Raw genomic sequence first — 25,347 nt, 5'->3', positions numbered from 1 at the left:
TACTAAAAACAGTCAAATTTGATCATAAATGAACAGATATTTGAAACCAAGGGCATGTTTTGTGAGTACAAGCACGTTAATAGCCTTAACATACAATTTGTTGTTAGTATTTCACTTTAATCAGAAAATATTTTTAGTGCAAACATATATATGTACTGTAAATGCTAACATTTTTATTTAAATAGGGATGGCAGGAGCTGTATTCTGAGATACATGCAAACTGGTAACACCAATTAATGTTTCACTGACATTATTGTAAAATGTGAAGTTTTTACATTGGCTTGCTTTTAGATTTAAATTATCATGAGTATTGAACATGTAATGGTCAGAACTTTCTTCAGAATTTTGTCATTTGAATCTCTGACTTGTGCAATACATAACAGTAAAAATTTAGACAAATGTTTTGGCTACAAACTGATTTACTCAATAAGAGCTTGAATCATAGTCTGAGTCAAGAGTAATAGAATTGTTTCTTAAGATACTAAGAAGTTATTTTTAGGAGCTTCTAAAATGTATTCTTTGTTTTGAAGGGTACTTTTTCTTTCCAGAAGTTTAGGCCTTATGAGGAATTATCTATTCTGGATTTGTCACAAATACTCAATGACTGTATAAATAATTAAGTCTTGTTCAGTGAATCATGCACTTTCGGTAAGAGATTGAAAGCCTTTTGTAAAACTAAGTCATCCTGACGAAAGGGATATTTGAGATAGAATCAAATTGATTCACATGTTTCCTTTATTTCAAATATGAAGAGAAATTATTTCTAAATATATTTAAACTTTTAATATATAATTTTTGTAATTACTAGTAATATGTGGTCAGTGTTCATGTGTTCATCCAACAATATTTAGAGGGTATTATTTGCCTCTAAATATATATATTATGTATGGCATTATATATGGCATATATAGATATGGTGTGTATATATATATATTTGCTATATATGTATGTATATATACATATGTATATACATGTATGGCATTATAAGATAAACACAAAGAGAAAAATATTCAAAAGCACAAAGGAAAAAGAAATAACTCCATAATCCCACTTTCCAAGGATGACCACTGTGAACAGTGGTTGTGTGTCTATGAGCATTTTGCTGTATCTATTATTTTTCTAATTCATACAATTTTTAATAAAATGGAAATGCTCCAAATATGCTGTTTAATAGCTTGCTGCTTTTGATGCTGTTGATTTGAAAAACTAAGAAAAGATGATAGTAAATAATATTTCATTTAAAAATCTGAAGTTAAATATCCTTTTAAATTTGAAATATATCATGGAAATTGGTCTCCTCCCCCCATTTAAACCAAAATTTAAATGTACTTTAAATTCTTGGCAATTTGAATTTGCCCTTCGAACTTTTGAACTTCTAAAAATAAGTAATTTAAGCTTCACTTGGTTCGATTTAAATGAAATATAGAAGGGGCGCCTGGGTGGCTCAGTCGGTTGAGCGTCTTACTTCGGCTCAGGTCATGATCTCAAGGTTTGTGGGTTCAGCCCTGCATTGGGCTCTGTGCTGACAGCGCAGAGCCTAGAGCCTGCTTTGGATTCTGTGTCTCATTCTCCCTCTGCCCCTCCCCCACTTGTGCTCTGTCTCTCAAAAATACATAAAAATGTAAAAAAAAAAAAATTTTTTTTTCTAAATGAAATATAGAATTTCCACTCAGGTTAGTAGAAGCCAACAGCACTTAACTGTGTCAGGGACTGCTGTAAATACTGCATCATGTATATACTTCTCCCATTTTGTAGGGGAAACTGAAACACTAAGCCTTTAAGTGACTATAGTCCACCCATTTAGTAAGTGGCAGAAGCAGATTCATTCCGGACCCTGTAACTCCATGATTGATCTCAACCACTCTATGCTGCCATCATAGCTTTTGTAGTAACTGTATTTTTAACAAATCACAAGTGACTTGTAATGTGAAGTGATTCATTGTAATATATTTAATAGAATTCTTTTCCTCTGTGCTGCAAGTAATGTAAATCTTAGCAAATGAGATGTAATTTATTATTCACCCACCTACCTCCAGCATCTCATGTTAATCTTTCTGCCCTGTGAACCTCCCCCACCCCAACCTATTATGCTAGTCAGCTTCCTTGGCTTCTGTGGGTTGCCGGGGAAAGGCGCGATATGGGCGCACCCACCAGCACTAGGTGCGGGCTAGGGCTCGGCTGCCGGGCAGTGGGGCGGGGCTTGGTGCCCTACTGCGGAGTGCGGAGTGCGGGTCTGGAAACCGAGCGTGAAGCAGCTGTGTAATCCTCTGGATGCGGACCAGGGCGCTCCTCATTCCCGTCGGGGACCTGCTGATTGGCTGGGCGTGGGCTCACGTGACCGACATGTGGCTGTATTGGCGCAGCCCGCCTGGGTGTCACTGGAGACGGAATGGAGGTGCTGCTGGGCTCGGAAATGGGGTAAGTGTTGGAGCCACGATAGCCCTGCTTGCTGCGGGGGGAGGGGGACGCGGTTTTCCCTCGCACTGTCTGAAACCGGTGGCCTTTCCTTGGCACAGGGTCTATTGCCACATGCCAAGCCAGGAGGCAGGGGCGTCTCCCCCCTTCCCCCCACTGCAGCACAGGAGATGGATTTCCTGTGCTTCTGATCCTGGGTTTTTGACAGAAGAGGAAGAAGGGGGGAGGGGTAGGAGTCTTAAGGGGAGTCTGGTGAGAAAGCTGTTTTTGAAGCTAGAGGAGGTTTTGTTTTTATAATGCCTGTTGACAGAGTGCAATAACAGTATCTAAGGAAACGGGTAGAGGACAACAAAGAATGGAACATATTCATGGCGAGGAGCAAAAGCTCTAGCCCATTGAAAGGCTTTTTTTCCTCCCTGGCCACAAGGACATATGCAGTGGTAGCCAAGAGAGGGGATACAAAGCTGCTGCTGATGGCTGATGTGAATCTAGTGGACAGGGCTACTTCAGAGGAGGAAGGGGAGGAGGCAGATACTGCAGAGCTTGAGTGATGGTTTTGGTTGATTGGAGAAATTTTGGTCACCAAAGTGCCTGCTTTTGCAACACATCTAAATGAACAGTAGTCTCTGAATAGGGTGGCAAAAAGATACCAGCGTCTTTGTTAGTTACAAGTCGAAATGGTAGTGGCATTTTGTAGATGACTGCAGCAGTGCTCTTCTCCCTCTGTTAGACTGAAAAGACAACTGCAGAGGAATAAGAAACCTTGCAGCAATGCTGGTGGTAGAACTCCTTTTACAAGAAGCCATAGTTTATAATTGTAAACTGAATAGGAGAAAAAAAAAATACTTAATTTTTTAAAGTAGGAAAAATACCAGGCTGTGAATGTTTTGGCAGTGGGATGTATCAGACACTTGATTCTACATCATACAAGAGATGTTCAAATTCTTTCCTGTAACGTAAATCCTATAGGAAATGTTAATAAATTATGTATGAAGCAGTGTGGCTCTTTTCCTTTGTTAGTGTAGCTTTATGCCATCAACTAGGTTGTTCGAGAATAAATCACTATAATGTGAATTACTTTATGAAAAATTAATGATAAATTTTTCATGGGCTTGAGATTTAAGATCTGTATTAAGTAATTTTATATTACTTTTGGTTACTTTTAGATACTATTGAATAAACTCCAAAGGCAGATATTTTAAATTAAAGCACCAAGGTTTTTCTTTTAGATTTATTTGTTTAGTAAACACTCATAAGATATACTCTTGATACAGAGTGTTTTCATTGCAGTTACTTTTTTCTTGCTAAAAACATGTTTTCAGATTAAATATGATTTTAAATACCTTATCTTTATGCATATTATGACAGCCAGCCTGCCACACCTCCCTAGTCCCTGAACTGGATGGCATTGGCTTTGTAAAGCCCTCGAGGATCAGGGACAGTGTCTCTTAAATAGTGCTTATGTGGTAGAAAGTCTTCTGAGAACCTGTAATTTTGTTTTAGTAATTTTTTTTCAACATATTAAGGAATTGGACTTGAATAAATTAGACTATGTAAAGTTTTCACTGATAAATTAAAGCAATTTTGTTCTTTATTTAAACAATTATTTCTACTTTAAGAATTATTTGATCATGTATATCAGGGTTAATAGTCCTTAAGATCTCTTTTTTTAATCTGATGGAAACTGCAGCTAGAATTAAAGATGTCACATTAAAGTTGCAAATGAAATTTACTAGCTAATACCAGTCATTTCTTTGAACCTCAGTTAGCATAGTCTTTGGGAGTTTATGATTATCTTATTTTACTATTTAAATACATCGGTGTAGCATTATTTTCATTTTAAAGTGTTAAGAGTATTCTTAACTATGTTGTGACTTTATCCAAGGTCATGTATTGTAAAAGGATATAAAGGGCATAGGTCTATAAAATATTTCATAATATCTCTTACTACATAATATACAGAATAGTATGTCATAGAAATTATTTGAAAAGTAATGTCATTGACAAATTATTCATTAAATGAAAAATAAATCTTACTTGGTTTTGAGTTTCTAACCATGATAGAAGAATGCTTTGTAAAATATCTGCTAGCTAAGCAAATGGAGAGACAGCAGTTTTCATAATGACATTCATAACATCCTTTTTTTTTTTAAGAGCATCTCATTAATCATATGCACACTTTTAAATAGAATAACATTAAATTTTAGTACTTTCTGGAATTAAATAACTAAATTAAGAAAAGTTGATTTCTTTCCTCTTGTGGTGTGAAATACCTAACATAAGACTGGACTGTTGATTTTTGTGGTCTTTGAAATTGAACTTTAAGGAATTCAAAAGTTAAATATTCATAAATATGCCCGAGAACTGAATCAAAGCTATTTATTGACGCTGTGTGGATTTTTGTCCTATCATTTTTCTCTATTTTTTACTGTCATTAATTACACATAATGTAACCAGTCTTTTTATATTAAATGTTATCCTTAATTTCTTAATTTTGACCTTCCCCCTTCCCGCTCCACCTTCTTTCTTTCTTTCTTTCTTTCTTTCTTTCTTTCTTTCTTTCTTTCAAATCTGAGTGGAATATTACTTAGCCCACAAGATGAGATAGAGCACTTTGATATAGAGAAGATGAATAGTACTCAAGGGAGTACATTCACTACATATTTGAGTACCTGTTAAAATGCCAGACCTGTAAAATGTGCTGGAGAATCAAATAAAACATGGAAACTTACCTCCAAAAAAGAACTAAGTGAAATGTCATTGCTAGTTAAAGACTGATTGCTTTGGCTACTCCTAGGATCTTTAAGGGTTTATATCACCTAAAGTATCTTCTAATTTAGAGAAATTGGTAGTTTGCGATTTGAAACACCATGCTTTATGAAATCTGATTGGAATCACAGATGATTCTGAAAAGTAAATTACTTTCAAATATTAAGTGTCTTGACTATAAAGTGAGATGGTTGGATGAAATGATTTCTAGATCTTCTAGTTCTAATAGTCAATAATCTGTGGTTCTTGATTTCTGTAGGGTCAGCTTCTAGAAGGAAAGGTACACCAGCTCTTATTTTGGTATAGGTGGCTTCTCACATATTATGTAAAAGATACGTTCTCAAAAATTATTTTTTGTAAATCAAATCATGACATCATCAATCCATATAGGGCAAGCCTTATCCCCTTTATTCCCACACCCTACACCCACTCCCTTTTTACGCACTCATTCAAATGTGTTCTTAAACATGCATCAGTTCTTGTGAAATAGTTAGCATGTGTCGTAACTCCCTAACTTTTTAAGGCTGAATAATATTGTATGTATACCACATTTTGTGTATCCATTCATCTGTGGGTGGACTCGGTTTTCTTCCATCTTCAGGTATTGTGAATAATGTTGCTGGGAAGGTGGGTGTACAAATAATCTCTGAGTCCCTGCTTTCATTCCTTTGGGGTATGTACCCAAATTTGTTTTTTAATTTACATAATTTTTGAACATTTTTAATTCAATACTGTTTTTAAGATCTACATATTTTATGTCTGTGTAGTTTTTTGTGCTAACTCTTCTGTATAGTGTTATGTAGTATCTATCATTAGTCCTCTGGGAGGGTCCTAGGTTTTTTCCAAATCTCTTTTTACCACACACACTGCTACGTTGTACATCCTACTACATGACTCTTTATAGACTATGTTCGTTTCATACTGCATAAAAAGTTACTGCAAATCTTAATGGCTTAAACAGCAAATATTTATTATTTTAGAGTTTCTGTGGAGCAGAAATTCAAAGTGTAGTCTGGCTTACAATCTCATGAAGTTGCGGTCAAGATGTCAGCCAGGGCTACAGTCATCTGAAGGTTTGACTCAACTGGAGAATCCACTTCCAAGATGGATCTCACATAGCCTGTTTCTCTTGACTTTTGGCAAGAGGCCTCAGTTCTTTGCCATAGGCCTCTCCATGGAGCAGCTTGAGTATCTTCTTTGACAGGGCAGCTGGCTTTTTCCCTTGATCCCAGAAAGAAAGATCAAGAAGTAATCCATCTAAGACATAGTTTCAAAAGTCACACCGCTACCATATTTTCTTTATTAGAAGTGAGTCATTAAGTCTAGCTCACACAGGGAAGATAAATTAAGCTCTACCTTTTGAAGGAATAGGGTCAAAGAAATTGTAGATATGTTTTAAACTACATGGCCAATGAGAAATTTCAGTGGAATTTATTCCTAGGAGAGGGATCTCTGGATCATAAGGCATTTTTTCCTTTTGCTGTTGTAACAAATTACCACAAATTTGGTGGTTTGAGACCACACATTTATTATCTTACAGCCCTAGAGGACAGAAGTCTAAAATGGTTTTCACTGGTTCAAAATTAAAATAGCAGCAGTACTGCATTTCTTCCAGAGGCTACGGGGGAGAATCCATTTCCTTTTTTTCTAGCTTCTAGAGGCCACCTCTATTGGCTTGTAGCCCCTTCTTCTGTCTTCATTGTCAGCAGCATATTAAATCTCTCTCTGACTCTGACCCTTTGTTTCTGTTGTCACATATGCTTTTCTGACTCTGACCCTTCTGTCCCCTTAGAAGAGCCCTTGTGATTACCTTAGGTCCACCTATATCAGGAAAATCTCCCCATGTCAAGATCCTTAACTTAATCATATCAAAGTCCCTTAAGCTATGTAAAGTAACACGTTCATGAGTTTAAGGGATTAGGATGTGGACATCTTCGTGGGGCCCTTGTTCTGTCTACTGTAGGCATATGTACACACAGTTCTTTATTTTTTTTAAGCTGAAGTTTTGTAGTTTTTGTTTTTAAGTTAGTTATACTTTTGGGAATGAAGGTTACTTTTTTAGGTAAATTCAGATTTTCGAGTACCAGATTTGTTTAAAGTATAGGGTATAATGTCACTCATATGGTAAATAAACATAACATTGAAGAGTATTGAAATCATTCCACCAACTACTTTTAGATTTTTGGTTTTATTATCACTTAATCTATGTCAGTATATCACCTACTTCTGATATTGTTTATAATAGAAACGTTAAAGCAACATGGCCTCCTACCTTTTAAGCTTGTTATCATACCATTTCTGTAGCTATTCTGTCCAAACCTCTTCTTCCTCACAGTATGAAGTCACCCAACCACAATGTGGTTCCAGACCATATTTATGCTCTTACTTCCCTCTTTTCCCTGATTCCTCTACACTGGATTTCAGCTAAATTAAATTGCTATCTGTTTTCCCAAATATACATCATTTTTCTAACCTCTGAACTTTGATCATGCTGTTCCTTTTTCTGAAATACTAACCTCTTACCTTTATGTTTGTTACTATTTATGCTATCTTTCAAGTCCCTTCTTAAATGGCTTTTGCATTCTCAATGTTTTTCCTAATTTTCTCAGCAAGGTATTACTTCCATAGCATTCTATCAAATGTTTTTTAATACAAATTTGTATTTATTTTATTTTATTTTTTTTATTTTTTGAGAGAGAGAAGGCGTGGAAGGGGGGTGCAAAGGGAGAGGGAGAGAGAATCTTACGCAGGCTCCATGCTCAGCACGGAGTTGGATGCAGGTTCTCAATATCATGATCATGATGTTATGACCTGAGCCAAAATCAAGAGTTAGATGCTCAACCACCTGAGCCACACAGGAGCCCTATATTTGCCCTCGGATTGTAAATAGTTTGCATCTTAGCCTGGTTCCCCTGTAAGTCAGAATCTTGAGACAAGGCCTTGAATGAAGTACTTTTTTTAGGAAGTGATTCTAGGAATAGAGGGCTAGAAAGAGTTAAGTGAAAATGGACAGCCAGAATAAGTATAGGTTCTCAAGTCAGTTGTCACTTTAGAAAACTGTGGCTTGATCTGTCAGGACTTTCTGAGGAACCACATAGAATTAATTATCCAATCATAAAAAGAGTATATATACTAGCTTCCATTCCCCTTTAGTCAAGGATTGCCCCATCAAACATTCATTCTTTTATCAGTTGTACATGCATGAATGTCGGGGACCCATGCTGGGGTGTCTCTAGGACAGAAAGCAAAAGATACCTGGTATAGCTAATGTACAGTCAGTTTACATCTGAAGTTAAAGACAACCAAGAGAATGTAAGGTGGTACACAAACATCTGATACATTTGTATACTCACCTGATTTACCCATGCTGCTAGAATATTACTCCTTTGCTGGATAATAAGATACTTGAGAATAAGGAATGTTTCAACTTATCTTTCCCCTTGCATTGGTCTCATAAGGCTCTTGTGACAGAGTACCACAGACTAGCGGCTTAAAACTGTAGAAATCTATTTCTTTACAGTTCTGGAAACTAAAAATCCGAAATCAAGGTGTCATCAAGGTTGGTTCCTTCCTGGAGATACTAAGGGAGAATCTATTCCGTGTCTCTCTCCCTAGCTCCTGGTGGTTGCTGGCAATCTTTGGCATTCCTTTGCTTGCAGCTGCCAGTTTTTGCCTCCATTGCCTCCACTGGAGCAAACTCCAGTTTTTGCCTCCATTGTTAACATAGCATTTTCCCTCTGTCTTGGTGATTCCATCTCTTCACTTGGTCTTGTTTTAAGGATACCAGTCATTGGATTCAGGGCCCACCTTAATCTGTTAAGACCTTATCTTAACTTGATTACATGTGCAAAGACCTGCTTCCAAATAAGGTCACTTTTCAGAGATACTAGGGGCTAGCTACCTGTGATTCAATGTATCTTTTTGGAGAACACATTTCAACCTAACAAAATCTCTATATAATATTTGTATGGTGTCTTGTGAATAGTAAATTGTCAAATGTTTGTTGATTTCAATTGTATAGCCATAGAGAGAAATCCATCATCTTACTATCTAAAAAAAATTTTTTAACGTTTATATATTATTGAGAGAGAGAGACAGAGAGAGAGAACGCATGTGCGCATGAGTGGGGGAAGGGCAGACAGAGAGGGAGACACAGAATCCAAAGCAGGCTCCAGGCTCTGAGCTGTCAGCACAGAACCCGACAGGGGGCTTGACATCACAAACTGCGAGATCATGACCCGAGCCAAAGTTGGACATCTAACCAACTGAGCCACCCAGGCGCCCCCATCATCTTACTGTTTTAATGGAAAAGTCATCTTAGACATTCTTTGAACTTGTATCCTCTTTTTCTCTTCCTTGCTCTCCGTGGCTGGTAAAGCACTGCTTCAGTTTATTCCTGCTTGTTATTTGTCTTTTTGTGGCTGTCACAGAATAAAGTATTTGGGAATTAACAAAAGCTAAGTATTCGAGAGGTGGCTGGGTGGCTCAGTCAGTTGAATGTCTGACTCTTATTTTGGCTCAGGTCGTGATCTTGTGGTCCTGAGATTGAACCCCGCATCAAGCTCTTAACTGAGCATGGAGCCTGCTTACGATTCTCTATCACTCTCCTTCTGCCCCTCTCCCCCCGTTCATGCTGTCTCTCTCTCTCTCCTAAAAACAACAAAATCTGTCTAAGTGTTCAATAATAAACTTTGTCTTAAAGGTGGAGAAAACAAAACTCATCAAAAACTCAGCAGCAGCAGAAAGACTCATTATTGGCTGGAGAGGACAGGAAGATTTTATGTTAAGGCAACAGAACTATGCCTTAAACGATGGAGATACTGCAAAGCAGAGGAAAAAAGGAAGGGACATTCAAAAAGGAGACAAATTGTGAACAAAAGTACAAAACAGTCTACACGGGATAATGAGGAGGGATTTGAGAAGGGTTATATTGAGACCTAGTAGAACATAAGTTTGGAAGGTAGACTTAACCGATATAACAGGTCATGAAAACCACATAAAGATAGTATTGTATGGTCTTTAAAAGCATGAGCATTAGAAACAGGAGTTTGAAATCTGGCTTAGCAACTTGATTTGTGTTCTTATGAAAATTATTTAGCATTTTGAAGTCCCATCCCTTAACTCTAAAATGGTGAGTGATAGCTACCTTACAGTTTTGAAGATTAAATGAGATATATATGTAGGGCACTTGTACTAATAGTGTATTTTAAGTATGCAATAAATGGTAGACTTTATAAATTTCACATGCCAAATACACAGAAAAGCACATATAAAGGATTTAAGGGATAGAACTTTTACACTCTTTCCTTTTTTAAAATTTCAGTGGGTTATTTCTGAAAATTAGTCATGTTCTTGGCCACAAGGCAAACCTTAAAAAATTCTGAATAGTAGCAGTTTTGAGGGCAACAGTCTCCAGTCTAATAAATAATCAGTTAGTGGCAATAAAAAAATGACTCAAGTCATTTTATACACTTAATAATTGAGAAAGATCTAGTTTCCCCTTAGATCAAAGAGGAAATCTATTGCAGTTATGAATTGTCAAGAAATAAAAAGGAAAACACTTTATACGAAAACCTATGGGACATAGCCAAGCTTACACTGAGAAGAAAATTAATACCCTTAAGTACTTATATTGTTAAGATAGAAATTGATAAACGAACATGTAAATAGAGTAAGGAAATAAATGAATTAATATTCAGTTTAAATAACAAGAACAAAATAAATCAGTTGGAAATAATGTAATTAGTTAAGGATAAATACAGAAATGAGTAAAGTAATAAAGTTGTAGAAAGGATATATAACACCAAAAGTTTATTTTTTTGGTAAAGATCAATAAAACAGATGAAACACTACCAAGTCTGATTAAGAAAACAAAGGACCAAAAGAGCACAAATAAGAAAAGTGGCAAATTTTTAAATGAGAGAACATATACAACTCTGTGGTTAATCCACTTGAAAAGCTAGAAGAAATAATTTACCGGTGAACTATTAATGAATCAAATAATAAAAACTTAAAAGGAAAATGCCTAAAAATTACTTACTGAAATCTTAAGAGCAAGACTATAAAATGGTGAAACACTAAACCATTCCTATTAAAATCAGGGATAAGATCACTATTCAACGTTATTTTGAAGTTTCAAGCTAACAAGATAAGGAATGTGTAAATACTGGGAAAGAAGAGACAAAAGTTATCTTTACTTATAACTTATATAATTATACCCAGAAAATACATAAGAAAAACTATTAGAATTCATGGGATAATTTGAGAAGGTGGGTGCATAAGGGATATGTATTAAATAAAATCAGTAGTTCTTACCGGTATTAGCAGTATCTGGCATGGAATGGTGTTTATTCACGGCAAATAAAACAACAACAAAAAAACAAATAAGTTTGATGGAAAAGGCATAGGAACGTTTCTTGAAAAAAAACTAGAAAATTTGATTGAAGGACTTGAATTATTCATGACAGAGAGAAGTTAGATTTAGTATCATAGAAATGTAATCTGCCTCAAATTAGTAGAAATGTAATGCAATAACACTTCTAAGTATACATGAGAGTTTAGCAAATGATAAATAACATTTCTGTTCAGTGGAAAGGAAACGTTTTATTTAATAAATAGTGCTGATATAATTGGTTCTCCATATGGGAGACAATAAAGTACTATACTCATACCATATATAAAAACAGCAATTCTATGTGAATTAAAAACCTTAAAGTAAAAATAGAGTTTCTCATGCCAGCTAGTAAATTAATCACTGGCATTTATCACCTCTTTCTCCTAAGACCCCATTTAAGTGATAGTAAAAAAAAGTTTTTTTTTAAGGTATGTACTTATAATGCCATAGAGTGAGAGGGAACCAAATAGAGATTGCAGCAAATTTCTGGAAGATGAAGAAATCATGGAAATTAAAAATGATTGCTAAAAATTAATCACGGACCTTAAGACTTCTTAGTTCTCTGTTGTTTCCAGCATAGCAGGTTGTTTCCTGTTATTTAAAAGTGAAATACTAATCTTGAGAATTTTTCAGTAGCCTTTGAAACTATCTGGGCTACCTTGGGGTGTTTAAATACCTGAAATTATCTGGGCTACCTTGGGGTGTTTAAATACCAGAATTGGAAATTCATGTTCTGGGCCAGGTGTCAGCAAACTGCCATTGTCTTTGTAAAATAAGTTTTATTGGAACATGGTCATGCCCATTTATTTAGGTATTATCTGTGGCTGCTTTTGTGTTAAAACAACAAAGGTGATTGTGACAGAAATCTTAGGGCTCACAAAGCCTTTTCAGAAAATGTTTGCCAATTCAGGTAATTTTGGTGGCCATCTTGGAGCTTGTCCTTACTGGGAATAGGCTTGGATAGAGTCCAGCCAAAGTAAGTAGCCATTTACAGAATGCAAGGAAAGGAAGGATTGAGCAAAGAATATAGCAGATAGGAAACTGAATATCATCACCTATTGGGTCTTAGTAGAGAATAGGAAGAGAAGTAGAATGGAAGATAAGGACCTGGATTGGTTGTTAAATAAAGAGAAAAGAATTGGGTGCCAGGGTGACAGCCGGTTGAGTGTCCGACTTTTTATTTCTGCTCAGGTCATGACCCCAGGGTTGTGGGATTGAGCCCCACGCTCGGTTCTGCACTGAGCATGGAGCCTACTTAAGATTCTCTCTCTTCCTCTGCTCCTCTTCCCTGCTCATGTGTTCTCTCTCTCTGTCTCTCTGTCTAAAATTTTAAAAAAAATTTTTTTAAAGAAGAAGAATAAAAAATAGGTGAGGACTCTGCTTGGAATTAAAACTTTTTTTTTTTTTTTTTGGTGGGAGGGAGGGGAGGGTGGGTGATGGGTATTGAGAAGGGCACCTTTTGGGATGAGCACTGGGTGTTGTATGGAAACCAATTTGACAATAAATTTTATATTTAAAAAAAACAAAACTTTTTTTTTGGTATAATGGTTTTTGTATCTGACAAACTTCTTAAATTTTCATAATTTAAAATTTTTATCCTTTGCTAATGCCTCTCAAATCATTATTCTTTCAAAAAAATTTACTGTGCTAATTAGTAAGTAGGACTTCAAGGATTGTGTTGAATGAAAGTGGTAATAATAGACATCCTTATCTTATTCTTCATTTTAAAAAGAATGCCCCTAACATTTCACTGTTAAAAATGTTTAGCTTTTGCCAGCTTCCATTATGTTTCCAGTTTATTAAGAGTTTTTTTCTTGCATAGCTAATGACTTTGATTTTTCTTATATAATATTTTAATGTAGTGAATGACACATAAATGATATAATGTTAAAGTATCCTTTGATTCATAGGATAACCCAGCCTGATTCTGCTATAGTTTCTTTACTGTATACTAATATATCCTGCTTCCTGATACTTTGTTCAGGATTTTTGTATTAATATTCATGATAATATTAGCCATAATTATTTTTCGCACTACCTTTGACTTTTATATCATAATTGTATTGGCCTGATAGAATGCATGTTAACTATTATTTTTATTCCTGGGAAAGTTTTATAAAGTTGGAATGATTTGTTTCTTAAATGTTTGGTAGAAAGTGTATGTAAAACTGTTTGGATCTGGTGTTTTTTTGTGTTGGGAAGAGAAGGGAGAAAATATTTACTGCTCCAATTTTTCAATAGTTATAGAACTATTAAGGTTTTCTATTTCTTCTTAAATCAGCAACCCCCTTCCAAATTTTGTTCATATTCTGTATTTGGTCTCTTCTCTCTGTCTAATCATATTTAGCCTTTTCAGAGAACCAACTTTTTGCTTTAATCTTCAAACTCTACTAAAAGGTATCAAAGAAGGCTTCTCAGCAGACCTCAGACCTTTTTTTTTTCTAGAGACAATGACTATATTTTTGTATATCCTTTTGGTGACATTTTTTATGCTTACACAGTCCTTTTAATATAACAGGATGGACCATATGAGATGCAATGACCTGCACTCTTTTGGGGTTTTTGGGGGGGTTTTTGCCTTTTTTTTCTTAACATCAACTTCATTCTTTTTAATGCCAGTGTAGTATTCCACTGCACAGTTGTATCCTATTTATTTAAAAGTAGTTATGCTTTTATACCAAATAAAAACTCCCACTTGCTTGAAGTAACATACCTGATCTTTTACTCCTACTCTACAGACATCATCAGAGAACTCCAAAAGAGGGTGTATTCCATTTAAATATCTTTAATTAAAAAACAAAACTGTTTCCATAATTTAAGTGCAATATAATGTTCTTATACATTTAAATCTCTGTTCCTTCTCTGATTCATATTAGTGTGTAATATGAGTAGTAGATGCAATTTTATCTATTTTCTTATGGCTGTCCTTTTGCTCAGTGCCCATATTTAAAGCCCAACTTTTCACATGTATTTGAAATGCTACCTTCATTATGACTAAATTTACATGTATTTACTTATGGATTTGTGTGTGTGTATGTGTGTGTGTGTGTGTGTGTGTGTGTGTGTGTGTGTTCCCATGGTTGACCTATTCAAATGACGATATCCTAACTTTTAAAAACTTTTTTAAAAACTTTTTAAAATAAGGTTATTTATTTTTGAGAGAGAGCACAAGTTGGGGAGAGGCAGAGAGAGAGAGAGAGAGAGAGAGAGGGAGACACAGAATCTGAAGCAGGCAGGCTCTGAGCTGTCAGCATGGAGCCTGACACAGGGCTTGAACCCCAACCTGTGAGACCATGACCTGAGCCAAAGTCGGGCGCCCAACCAACTGAGCCACCCAGGCACCCCCAAAAATGACTTTGGACTTAAAAAAGAATTGGAAAAATAGTATAGTAATTTCCTGTATACCCTTCACTCAACTTCCCAGCTTCCCATAATGTTAACATCTTACATATTCACAGTACAAGTATCAGGACTGAAAAATGAACATATTGGTACAATGTAGTTAACTATATACTTTTTTTTATTTATAAAGGCTTTGTACAATATTTTAATATGTGGTAGTTCTAGTCCTTCTCTTCTCTCTTCATATTTTCCCTTTTTTGCTTGTTTTTCCAAATGTCTAGCTACAGAAAACAAAATGAAAACAAACCTTATGTAGCATTTTTACTGGGACTGTATAAGATTTATAAATTAAGTTGGGGGAAATGACATCTTCATGATACTGAATCTTTATGTACATGAACAAGGTGTGTTTATATTTCCTCATATATGTTTTGGATTCTTTGTTCAGTTTATGCCTAAGTATTTTATACCCCTAAAAATTAGAAATAGGGACCTTTCCTTCCATTTCATCTTCTCTCTGATTTCTCTTTGCACATAAAAAGGAAAGATTTCTGTATGTTTTGGACTATGCTAAATACCTCAGTTACCTTATAGTAATATTTAGTTGATTCTTTGGGATATTCTAGGTATGTAATTATTTCATCTGCCAATTTTATTCCTTTTAACTTCTTTACTCTAGTGCAGTGAGTAACATAGGGGTAAAAATGGGCTTCCCTGACTTTGGAAATAGATCCACTGTTTTCACATTAAATATGGTGCTGGCTTTGGGGCTGATGTCATGTTAAAGAAGAAGAAGAGTCCTTTTACATTCAGTATTCTCAACCAAGAACGGCACTGTATTTGTAGAACATCTTTTCATCACCTTTGCCAGAATCATATTTTGTTTTCTGTGTCGATCTATTAGTATGTTCAATGATGTCGATTTTCTAATAGTGATTTTTATTATAAATTTGAGATTTTCTTTCTCTTTGCTGTTAGTTTTGATTGATTACATTTTCTAGAAAATTACCTATTTAAGTTTTCAAGTTTATTTGCATACAGTTGAGCAAAGTAGTCTTTTAGGATTCCTTTGCTTTGTTATCTTTCTGTTAGTATTTTCCTCTTATTGCCACCTAAAAGTGCTAGCAAATACATATTTTTTAATCCATCAAAACAAAACAATAAAAACAGTTTCACTGATTTAAAAAAAAAAATGATCCCAGACTTCGTACATTAGTAATAATGATAACTCCAAATTTAATTCTAATTGAATATCTTACCAGCCTGCAACTTTTCTTCCTCCTTGCATTAATTTCTTCGGATACTTCTAAGTTTGTTTTTCAGTGAACATTTGGATAAAAGTCTGAATAACAGTCCTGTTGCTTTCTTTTCTCTTAACCTTTCTCTTATGGGGTGAGGATCTCTCTAATGGCATCTTGACTACAGAAAAACAAATTGGGATATTTGCATACTCTCATTAAAGTGAAAGATTCCAAGGTTTTATTAATTTCATGAGATAAATTTTCAGTTTTTTAATGTTGTTGAGTGACTTGCAATTAAGATCTATTTGGCATGTAATTCTAATGATTGTATAAAAGGTGTTCTAAAGTAAATTTATGATTTCTCAAATTTTGCATCAAGCAGTTTTAACTTAGGGAAGAATGGTTGCAACAATTTAAAAGAATACAAGGGAGTATTATTACTCCGTGAAACATCTTCTTGTTCCCATCAAATTATGATTGTGATTCTGGAAGGGGGGGAAAGTGTTCAAATGTTTTAATTATCCATATGAAGGGTTGAATTTTTTTCCCTTCAGTAAAGAACGCTTCGTCTATGCTCATTTTGCCCATCTGGCTCTTTCTGTGATTGTGTGAGATCTCCATGTCTTCACATACCTGTGTATACCTGTTTCTTTCCAGTGTTAGTTACCTTTAATATTTTATTATTTTAGTGCAAAGTTGCCTGTTAAAATGTTATTTGAAATAAAGAATTTCAGGGCTTGCATTATTAAATTCTGTCAGTTCCCCACTTCTGCTACATGGTTTTTAGTATATTTTCAGACCCGCTTGTTAATGGGATGATGTAAAGCAGATTAATGATCATACCCATTAGTTTCTCTTTCATTTTTGAGATGTGTCTGTACTTTTCAAGTGGCTGAATTACTTCTTTACCCTTTGTCCCTTGGTCACAGTACAGAAGCTTAAAACAGATTGACATTGGGTCTTTCTAAGGAAGATATGTTACATGTGTCTTTTTATAACATATGTTTACATAGCACTTTTATTTTCAACCTGCCTTTTCTTACTTAATTCTAACAGTATCCCTGTAATATACATGCTGCAGAAGAAAGCACTAACAGTATCCCTGTATTTGTGCAGATAGTAGTAGATAGCCATTTTACAAATGGTGAAAGGAATTAAAATGCAGGGACAAAGATTAAACCATGACCAAGCCTGAAATTAAGACCTGGGTCTCCAAATACAAATCTAGTTCTCATTGTTTTCAATCGTAGAGATTTTTGTCAGTGATTGCCCACCTCCCATGACTCACTTTCCTCCTCAGATGACAGTGGGTTGCATCAAATATATCATTAACTCAAAGAAATGGCTATATCAGAGTCCTTTGTTTTTCCTTGTTAAGGGCCTTCCAGTTGCTGAACTCCAATATTGCCTTGACTAGTTAGTGTTATAACCTGGCTGCCTTGATTTGTGTAGTGGATTTTTTTACAGAAGCATCTTCTTATGTCAAGATCTTTAAGTATCGTTTACAGACAAACTTTTGTAATACTTTTTAGTTCTAAAAGAATTAATGTAGGCAGAATTTTATTTATTCTAAATTGTGTTTGGGATTAAACTAAAAAGAGAATCTGGGTCTTCTGAACTTGGTTAGTCTTAATCTAACTCTTAGCAATCTCTAATTCTTCATACTAAGGATCTCTTACTACCTAGCTATCTTTCTACCTACCTATATCTTTCTTTTCTTCCTTCTTCTTTCACAGTGATATAATTAATTGCCAGAGTCTACCTCACTTCTCTTTGACAATTTCTACTTCCAAAATCATCAGTTTTCTTTAAATGTCTTTTGGCCTCATTCTGAGCACAGTGGGTCCAAAGACCGCATATGCTATAGCATGGCCTATTATATTCATCTTTTTTAATAAATGTAATAGAACTTTGTATTAGTAATTCTTATTTTTCATCTTCCTATCAAAAAGATTTGAATTCTCAATCGAGGGCTGTCCTTTGTATTCATTCTGTTAAATGGCTACCTTTTTAATGAGGCCTTCTTGAAAGTTCAGAACTAACTACTTCCCCATGGATGATACTTAAGACTGTCCTTCTATCAAAGTGACAAAATGTAATACCTAATCTCATTAATTCACTCTGACTTTAAAGTTATGTAGCTATTGGACAAAATCCATAAATAACGTTACCAATATAAATTTCTTATCAATGCTTATACTTCATTACATAAGTTTTGCCTGTAAGACCAGTTAAAGTATCTTTGAAAACTTGAAGAAAGTCCTAACCTGACAGAAATCTCATCCACCTGTGAAAAGGCAAATGTAATCAAACACTACTGAGGTTCTCTTCTATTTTATTCCTCCTTGTCTTCAGCTAAGACTCCAGTGTTTCATCCTCTTAGAAAGATGCTGCTTGAACAATATTGGTTTGAAACCATTACTGCTAATTAACACAGTTCTTATTAAATGTCTCCAGAATTTTGTTTCTTAATCCCTTTCTTTATAAACAAGCAGCCACGATTTTTTTAGTAGTGAATTTCAAAATCCTTTTTAACCTTATAGGTCCAAGGGTAGCCAAGGATGGCTGCAGCTTCATATGATCAGTTGTTAAAGCAAGTTGAGGCACTGAAGATGGAGAACTCAAATCTTCGACAAGAGCTAGAAGATAATTCCAATCATCTTACAAAACTGGAAACTGAGGCATCTAATATGAAGGTATCAAGACTGTGACTTTTAATTGTAGTTTATCCATTTTTATTCAGTATTCCCTCCTGTAAACTTGGGGTTAGATACTTTGCTTACTTAAAAGTGTATTTTAAGTTCAGCAGTAATATGTAAACTCCTTCCTGCAAAAGTTAACATGTATGTTTTGACCAAAATGTATTAAATTAATCCAGCGAATCATGTAGAGAAAATAATCGTAAAACCCCAATTACTAGTTAGTTCTTAGTTGTTTTTAAGCTTAAAAATAAGAGACCAGCTTTAGCATCACTATACTGAGGCTGGGTGTTCTGTGTAATTCATAGAAACTAGTCTCACAACTTTAGAGTGTACCTTAATTATTAAAGATAGTCTTCCTCCCCAGCTGTCCAGATCTTGTCTCCACTTAAGTGCTATAGTGATAAATGATCAAGAAAAATGGAATTCCCTAATGGGAAGAGTCCAGAACTGAGAGTCAGTACCTGGTCCTATTCCTTTTTTTTTTTTGCCACAAGTCAAGTTGTATCACCTTTAGAAACGCTTCTGGACTTAAGGTGCCTTATTTGGAAAGTACAGGCATCACACTAGCCTAGATGCTTTCCATGACTCTTTCAAGTCCTGAAATTGGTTTGCCAAATAGCATTGAAAAGTTGTGATAACCTCCAAGAAAAGTTATAAAATACTCAGTTTGTAGTGGGGAAGATATGTTCTAATTTCAGAATAATTGAGGTTAAAATTTTAGCTATTTTAATTTCCAGTTACTTAGGCAGATTATCTTCTCACTGAACTTAATAACTTTATAAATTTGGAGATCATCAACAAAACTGTTAACCTCTTTCTCTTTTAAAAACTCTTCCTGCTTTGTGTTGTTTCTGCCTCTTGGCTATTTTAGCATCCGGGTGCCTGACCCTGTTCTTCCTATCTGTCCACTACTCTTATTCATTTCCTATTTTCTTCTAATTCTTTTTCTATGCATTTTGAGGTCTCCCTTATTCTTCAAGCTTCTGTACATCACTGAACTAGTTTGCTCCTCTCTTACCCTTTATAGTCTAATCATAACAGTTCAACCTTTTACTCATATGTATAATTCTGTCTATCCATAAATCTTTTTTATTTTAATTACCTATTTCTGTGGCTAAAACTGTCTTCAGCAATGATAGATCTGTAAGATACCTACTTCCAGTCCTTTTGGACATAAGGTAAACTTTAAATAAACATGTTTCCTCACCACGAACTGTGACCTTAAAAACAGCCAAATCAGTTATCTAATGGGTTAAAAAAGAATAGTTTGCTATTTTAACACTGATCAACACAATAGATCTAAAATTATTGTACATGGCATGTGGTTTTAAAAGTTTGAAGATACAAAATTAAAGTTCCCTACAGGACTACTCTTTCATCTACTTTGGGAAGTATATTTTGCAAAGAACTCCTCTTGGCAGGTCTATCTAGACCTTTATAGTACATAATTTTGACATCCCTTTTAACTTTTTGCTTAAGTATTTGAGCAAATTCAGGATTAATTTTTGGGAGACATTTTAACCTACCCTTACACCCATCTCCATGCTGAAGTGGAATGTCTCAGAGTAACAATACAAGTCAGACCCTTAAATTTCTACAGTGGAATTTCAGGTTTACCACTTATCCATGCGGTATAATATTATACATCATGAATAATGAACACTTAAGGTATGTCTGAATTCAACCATGAATTGATTATTACTCAGCAAGTGCTTCTCCAGACATCTTTGCAAAGACATCCACATATTTCTTTAGGATTGGGCATATGGTATCAAAGCAGTTGCAACCTTATAATGAAATTATTTATGTAACTCTCCTTAAAACGCTTTAAGCTCAAAAGCATGAACTATGACCATTTGTTTTGTCTTGGAGTATTGATTTGTGAAAAGACTCTTGGAAACACTGGCACTTCCTACATTGGATTAAAGTTAATCCAAAACAGTAGTTATTTATCTCAAAATCACTTATTATTCTTTGGAATAGATTATATATATAATCTTGAATCATGTTTCCTGTTCATTAACCTGGTTACCCCAAAGAAAGGCAAGGTGGGTCTTCAACTAGATAATTTAAGTATTTCTGAAATTTACACGGTAGTACCATCTAGTGGCAAAAAAGAATACTATTTGCTGTTGATTACAAGGCATTCATACAGATAAGCTACACAAATATTTGTGTGTGTGTGTGAGACAGGGAAATATGTGTACAATAGAGAAATGTGAACCCTGACTATATATTTGAAAACATTAAAGAAAAGCTTATCTTTTAGGTATAATGATGGCATTATGGTTTAGAAAGAATCCCTGTTTAAATATATGTACTGAATTATTTATAGAAGAAATAATATGATGCCTGAGTCAGGGAGGGGAATAGAGGAAGTGGGTATGGATATAGGTGAAACAAGATCATAAGTTTATAATTATCAAGGCAGAATGTGAGGATACATGGGAGTTTGCTATAATGTTCTCCATACTTGTGTAGATATTTGACATTTTCTGTAAAAAAATAAAATAAAATAAAATGACAAAATAAAATAGATATTTCATGGGATTTAGATGACCTGGAAACAGATAAATACAGAAATTGTAGCTAAATTTAAAAGAAATTATGTACTGTATTTTTTATTCCAGGGTTGGAACTCAGTCAACTTGATTTACTTTAAAATGCTGAGCATAGGGGTAGCTGGGTGGCTCAGTCAGTTGAGCGTCTGACTCTTGATTTTGGCCCAGGTCATGATCCCAGGGTTGTGGGATCAAGCCTTGCATCTGGCTCCACACAGCATGGAGCCTGCTGTCTCTTCCCTGCTCACAGTTTCTGTCTCTCACTCTAAAAAAAAAATAATAATAGTAATTTAAAAAATAAAATGCTGAGCATAGCAGCAAGATAAACATGGCCATGTAGAGATGTGAAGCCTTTAAACTGAGAGATATCATGGTATAGAAAAATTATCTGTAGGTAAATTATTAATGAACCATTTATATCTTTGTTGTATTTTGTCAGAATGAAATTTTATAAATTGTTGTAGAACTTCAAAATCACATACATGTAGAGTATCTTATTTTCAGAGTATAAGAAAGAATTAGAAATAAAAACTCAGATCGACACATTTCATAACTTAATTGGAAGATTTAATTATTAAATATATTTGGTTAATGAAAAGAATATATAACTGAGATAGTGACAGAAACAGAAGTGGGTCAAGTAACAACCTCCCTGAAATGGCATAGTTGCTCATTGATAAATATTTTCTTTTCACTTATATCACCATAGAACATTTCACCTCTAATAAATAATCCTTTAATGTTTCCAAAATCTTAAAATGTTTTTAAAAATAATGTGCGGTTATACAATATAAATAATTTTAAAACCAAATTTCCAAGACTTATAAATGCAAATGAGTATTCTCTCCTTCAAAATACATATTAATTGTAAAAACTGCCATTTATCAAAACATTTTCTGAAATATTTAGAATTGCTCTGCAGTTGTGTTACATTTTTGTTTTGTTTTGTTTTGTTTTTTTAAGTCTTTGAAATTGAGAACTACTTCCGTAAGGTTGTATGCAGGACTCAGCTCCAGGCAGTCATTCCTTCTCCAACAACTAAGAAACACTGGATAAAATACAAAAATCATACTTTAAAAGACCTTGGAGAACTGTGGAGTCATCAAGGGGTATATTAACTAAAATTCATAAGAGGAAAGATCTCTTTCTAGAGCAGAGATCACTGGTGATTTTCTTCCCCATGGATATTTACTGATTCTGAATACAGACTGCTGTTAATTACTGGCACAAGCAGGACTCCATTGGAGGAAAGAAACTGTCACAACTCTTGACAAATGTGGGCAGATGTGAAGTATTGACATATAGAGGAGCTCCAAATGCATGGCTAGTTTTCCCCAATGGCATTGGCTGAGTCTTGTGAAGGTATCTGGGGATGGACTAGGAAAGCTGAATATTGGGAGGCAAAGTTCTGCTGTGAGAAGGACACATTATTTTCACACAGGAGGTCTCCTTCACAAAACATTTGCCAGATTTTTACTTTGTGGAGCAGACTAAAGACCTAAGCTCACTGCGTCCAAGGGACAGAACTTTTAGGGCTAAGGAGTCAGGTACCACCTGAGAATAAGGCTGAGCTAGAAAAGCAAAGTGAATATTCTTTAATCTTGAAATGCTTGAGAGACACAGACTTAAGGTAGGTAGGCCCTGTATCAAATATGGCTAGTTTTTCTTTTAAGATAAATGTCAGATTTGAGAGCTGTATAGGGAAGGAGGCTAAGGGCTAAGGAGACAGAAACCTATATTATTTTCAGTCTAAATTTAGGGGAGAGACACATTTGCAGAACTTGGCAAATCAAATTGATGTAAATTTTGCTTGAACTGCACCTGTGGCCCATTTTTAGTTCCTGATTGGAGATCAGACTCCAGTAGTGGAAAACGCAAATGCTAAGAGAAAATGTCTTAAGTCTCTCTTGTTCTTGTATACGTAACGATTGGCATACAGCTAAGAGTTACAAGAAATGCAGGAAACGAAAATGATAAATGAAGAGAACAGATAGTTAATAGAAGCAAATCCAAAGGTGATCCAGATGTTGGAATTAGGAAAGACTTTAATGTAATTATTATAAATGTCTTGAGAAAAAGAAAAGATGGGTAAAGTGGATGAAAAGTCAGAAAATTTAGACAAAGAATTGTAATCTGTAATTAAAAAGATATTCTAGAACTGAGAAATAGTTTTACTAATAACTTACTGGATTGGGCATGTAAACACAGAATTAATGAACTAGTGAGAAGACAGAATTAGTGAACATGTAAGAAAGGTCAATAGAAAATACCCAAATTAAAGCACAGAAAAATAAAAAAATGTGAATAAAAAACTATATGTAAGAGTTATGAAGGACACAGATAGATACAGGCAAATATAATTGAAGAGGAGCCAGAAGGGGCAGGGGAAGAGAATGGAGTGAAAGTAATATTTAAAGAGATAGTTGCTGAGAATTAGTGTAAAGTTGCAAAGTTACAAAGACATGTGATAATTGATTAGACTAGTAGACTAGCAGAAATAGAGTTGAGAAAAATAGCCATACATATTTGGTCACTTGATTTATGACCAAGGCATCCCTGCACTTCATTGGGGCAAGGGTGGTCTTTTCAACAAGTGGTTCAGGGGCAATTAAATATTTGTATAAAGAAAAAAGTAAAGAGTTCAGAGCCCTACCTCTTATCATATGCAAAAATTAATTCAAGTTGGATTATAGACCTTTGTCTTTGTGAAAGACAAAATAGTGGCTTCCAGAAGGAAACATAGGGAACAGCTTCATGTTTTTAAAGTAGACAAAGATTTTGGGGCGCCTGGGTGCCTCAGTCGGTTAAGCATCTACCTTTGGCTCCGGTCATGATCTCACAGTTCCTGAGTTTGATCCCCGCATCGGGCTCTGTGCTGACAGCTTGGAGCCTGGAGCCTGCTTCGAATTCTGTGTCTTCTTCCATCTCTGCCCCTCCCCCACTTGTGCTCTGTCTCTCAAAAATAAATAAATGTAAAAAAAAAATTTTTTTTAAATAATAAAGTAGGCAAAGATTTCTTAAATAGAATGACAAAGCACTAACCATAAAACAAAAACATAACCCCTTAAAACCAAGAACTTCTGTTAATGTTTTTAGAAGAAAATATAAGACAGTATCTTTGACGTTGGGTAGGCAAGATTTCTCAGGACACATAAAGGACTAAACAAAAAAAAAGGTATAAAATAGACTCCATCAAATTAAAAACTAAAACTAAAATCTTTTCAAAAAACTTCATTAAGAAAATGAAAAGGCAAGCCATGGATTACAAGAAAATATTTACAATACATATATCTAATGAAGAACTCAGTATGGATAGGTAAAGAATTTTTGCAAACCAGTAACCAAAAAAAAAAAAAAAAAAAAAAAAAATCCAATTTAAAGAATATGGCCAAAAGTTTGAAAAGACAATTCAAAAAGAGAGATAAATGGCCAGTAAGCACATGAAAAGTGGTTCAACATCCCTTATCATCAGGGAAATGCAGATATCATTTCACTCCACTCAAATCACTAAAATTAAAAAGACTGGTCATGCATACAGTGGAACATCAGGATGCTCATACATTGCTGGAAGGAGTATAAAATAGTACCGCCAGGTTGGAGAACAGACAGTTCTTTTAAAGTTAAATCCTATGACTTAGCATTTTAACTCCCAGATATGTACTCGAGAAGTGACTGCATGTGTTCACTAAAAGATACATGCAAGAATGTGCATAGTAGCATTCTTCATAATAGCCTCCAAACGAGTAACAACCCAAATGCCCACTAGGAGGATAAAGGATAAATCCACTTGGGTTTATTCATACAGTGGACTACTGTACAGCATTGAAAAACCGTGAATTGATACATGTAATAGCATGGATGAATCTCATAAATGTTTGGTGAGCAAAAAACATGAGACACAAAAGATTATATGTTGTATGAGT

The 25,347-nt window shown here is 34.8% G+C and overlaps 1 protein-coding gene across 11 annotated transcripts in view; it reads left to right on the top strand.

Annotated features, from left to right (window-relative positions):
- The window catches only part of APC (APC regulator of Wnt signaling pathway), a 148,710-nt gene that overhangs the window by 52,078 nt on the left and 71,285 nt on the right, over positions 1–25,347 (top strand). For 4 of the 11 annotated variants that reach the window (XM_078447456.1, XM_078447449.1, XM_078447429.1 and 1 more), the window contains exons 1-2: positions 2,314–2,418; positions 18,705–18,857. The exons of 5 other annotated variants lie outside the window; for them this stretch is intronic. In XM_078447456.1, coding sequence (XP_078303582.1) covers positions 18,723–18,857 — 135 coding nt within the window. In that variant the 5' untranslated portion in view covers positions 2,314–2,418; positions 18,705–18,722. Of the gene's footprint in view, positions 1–2,205; positions 2,419–18,704; positions 18,858–25,347 lie in introns of those variants that run through there. 2 more of the 11 variants (XM_078447426.2, XM_078447420.1) reach the window with 2 other exon arrangements.

The sequence above is a fragment of the Panthera onca genome, chromosome A1 (genome assembly GCF_046562875.1).
Source record: "Panthera onca isolate mPanOnc1 chromosome A1, mPanOnc1 haplotype 2, whole genome shotgun sequence".
Lineage (NCBI taxonomy): Eukaryota > Metazoa > Chordata > Mammalia > Carnivora > Felidae > Panthera > Panthera onca.
This window is presented reverse-complemented; position numbering and strand designations above follow the sequence as displayed.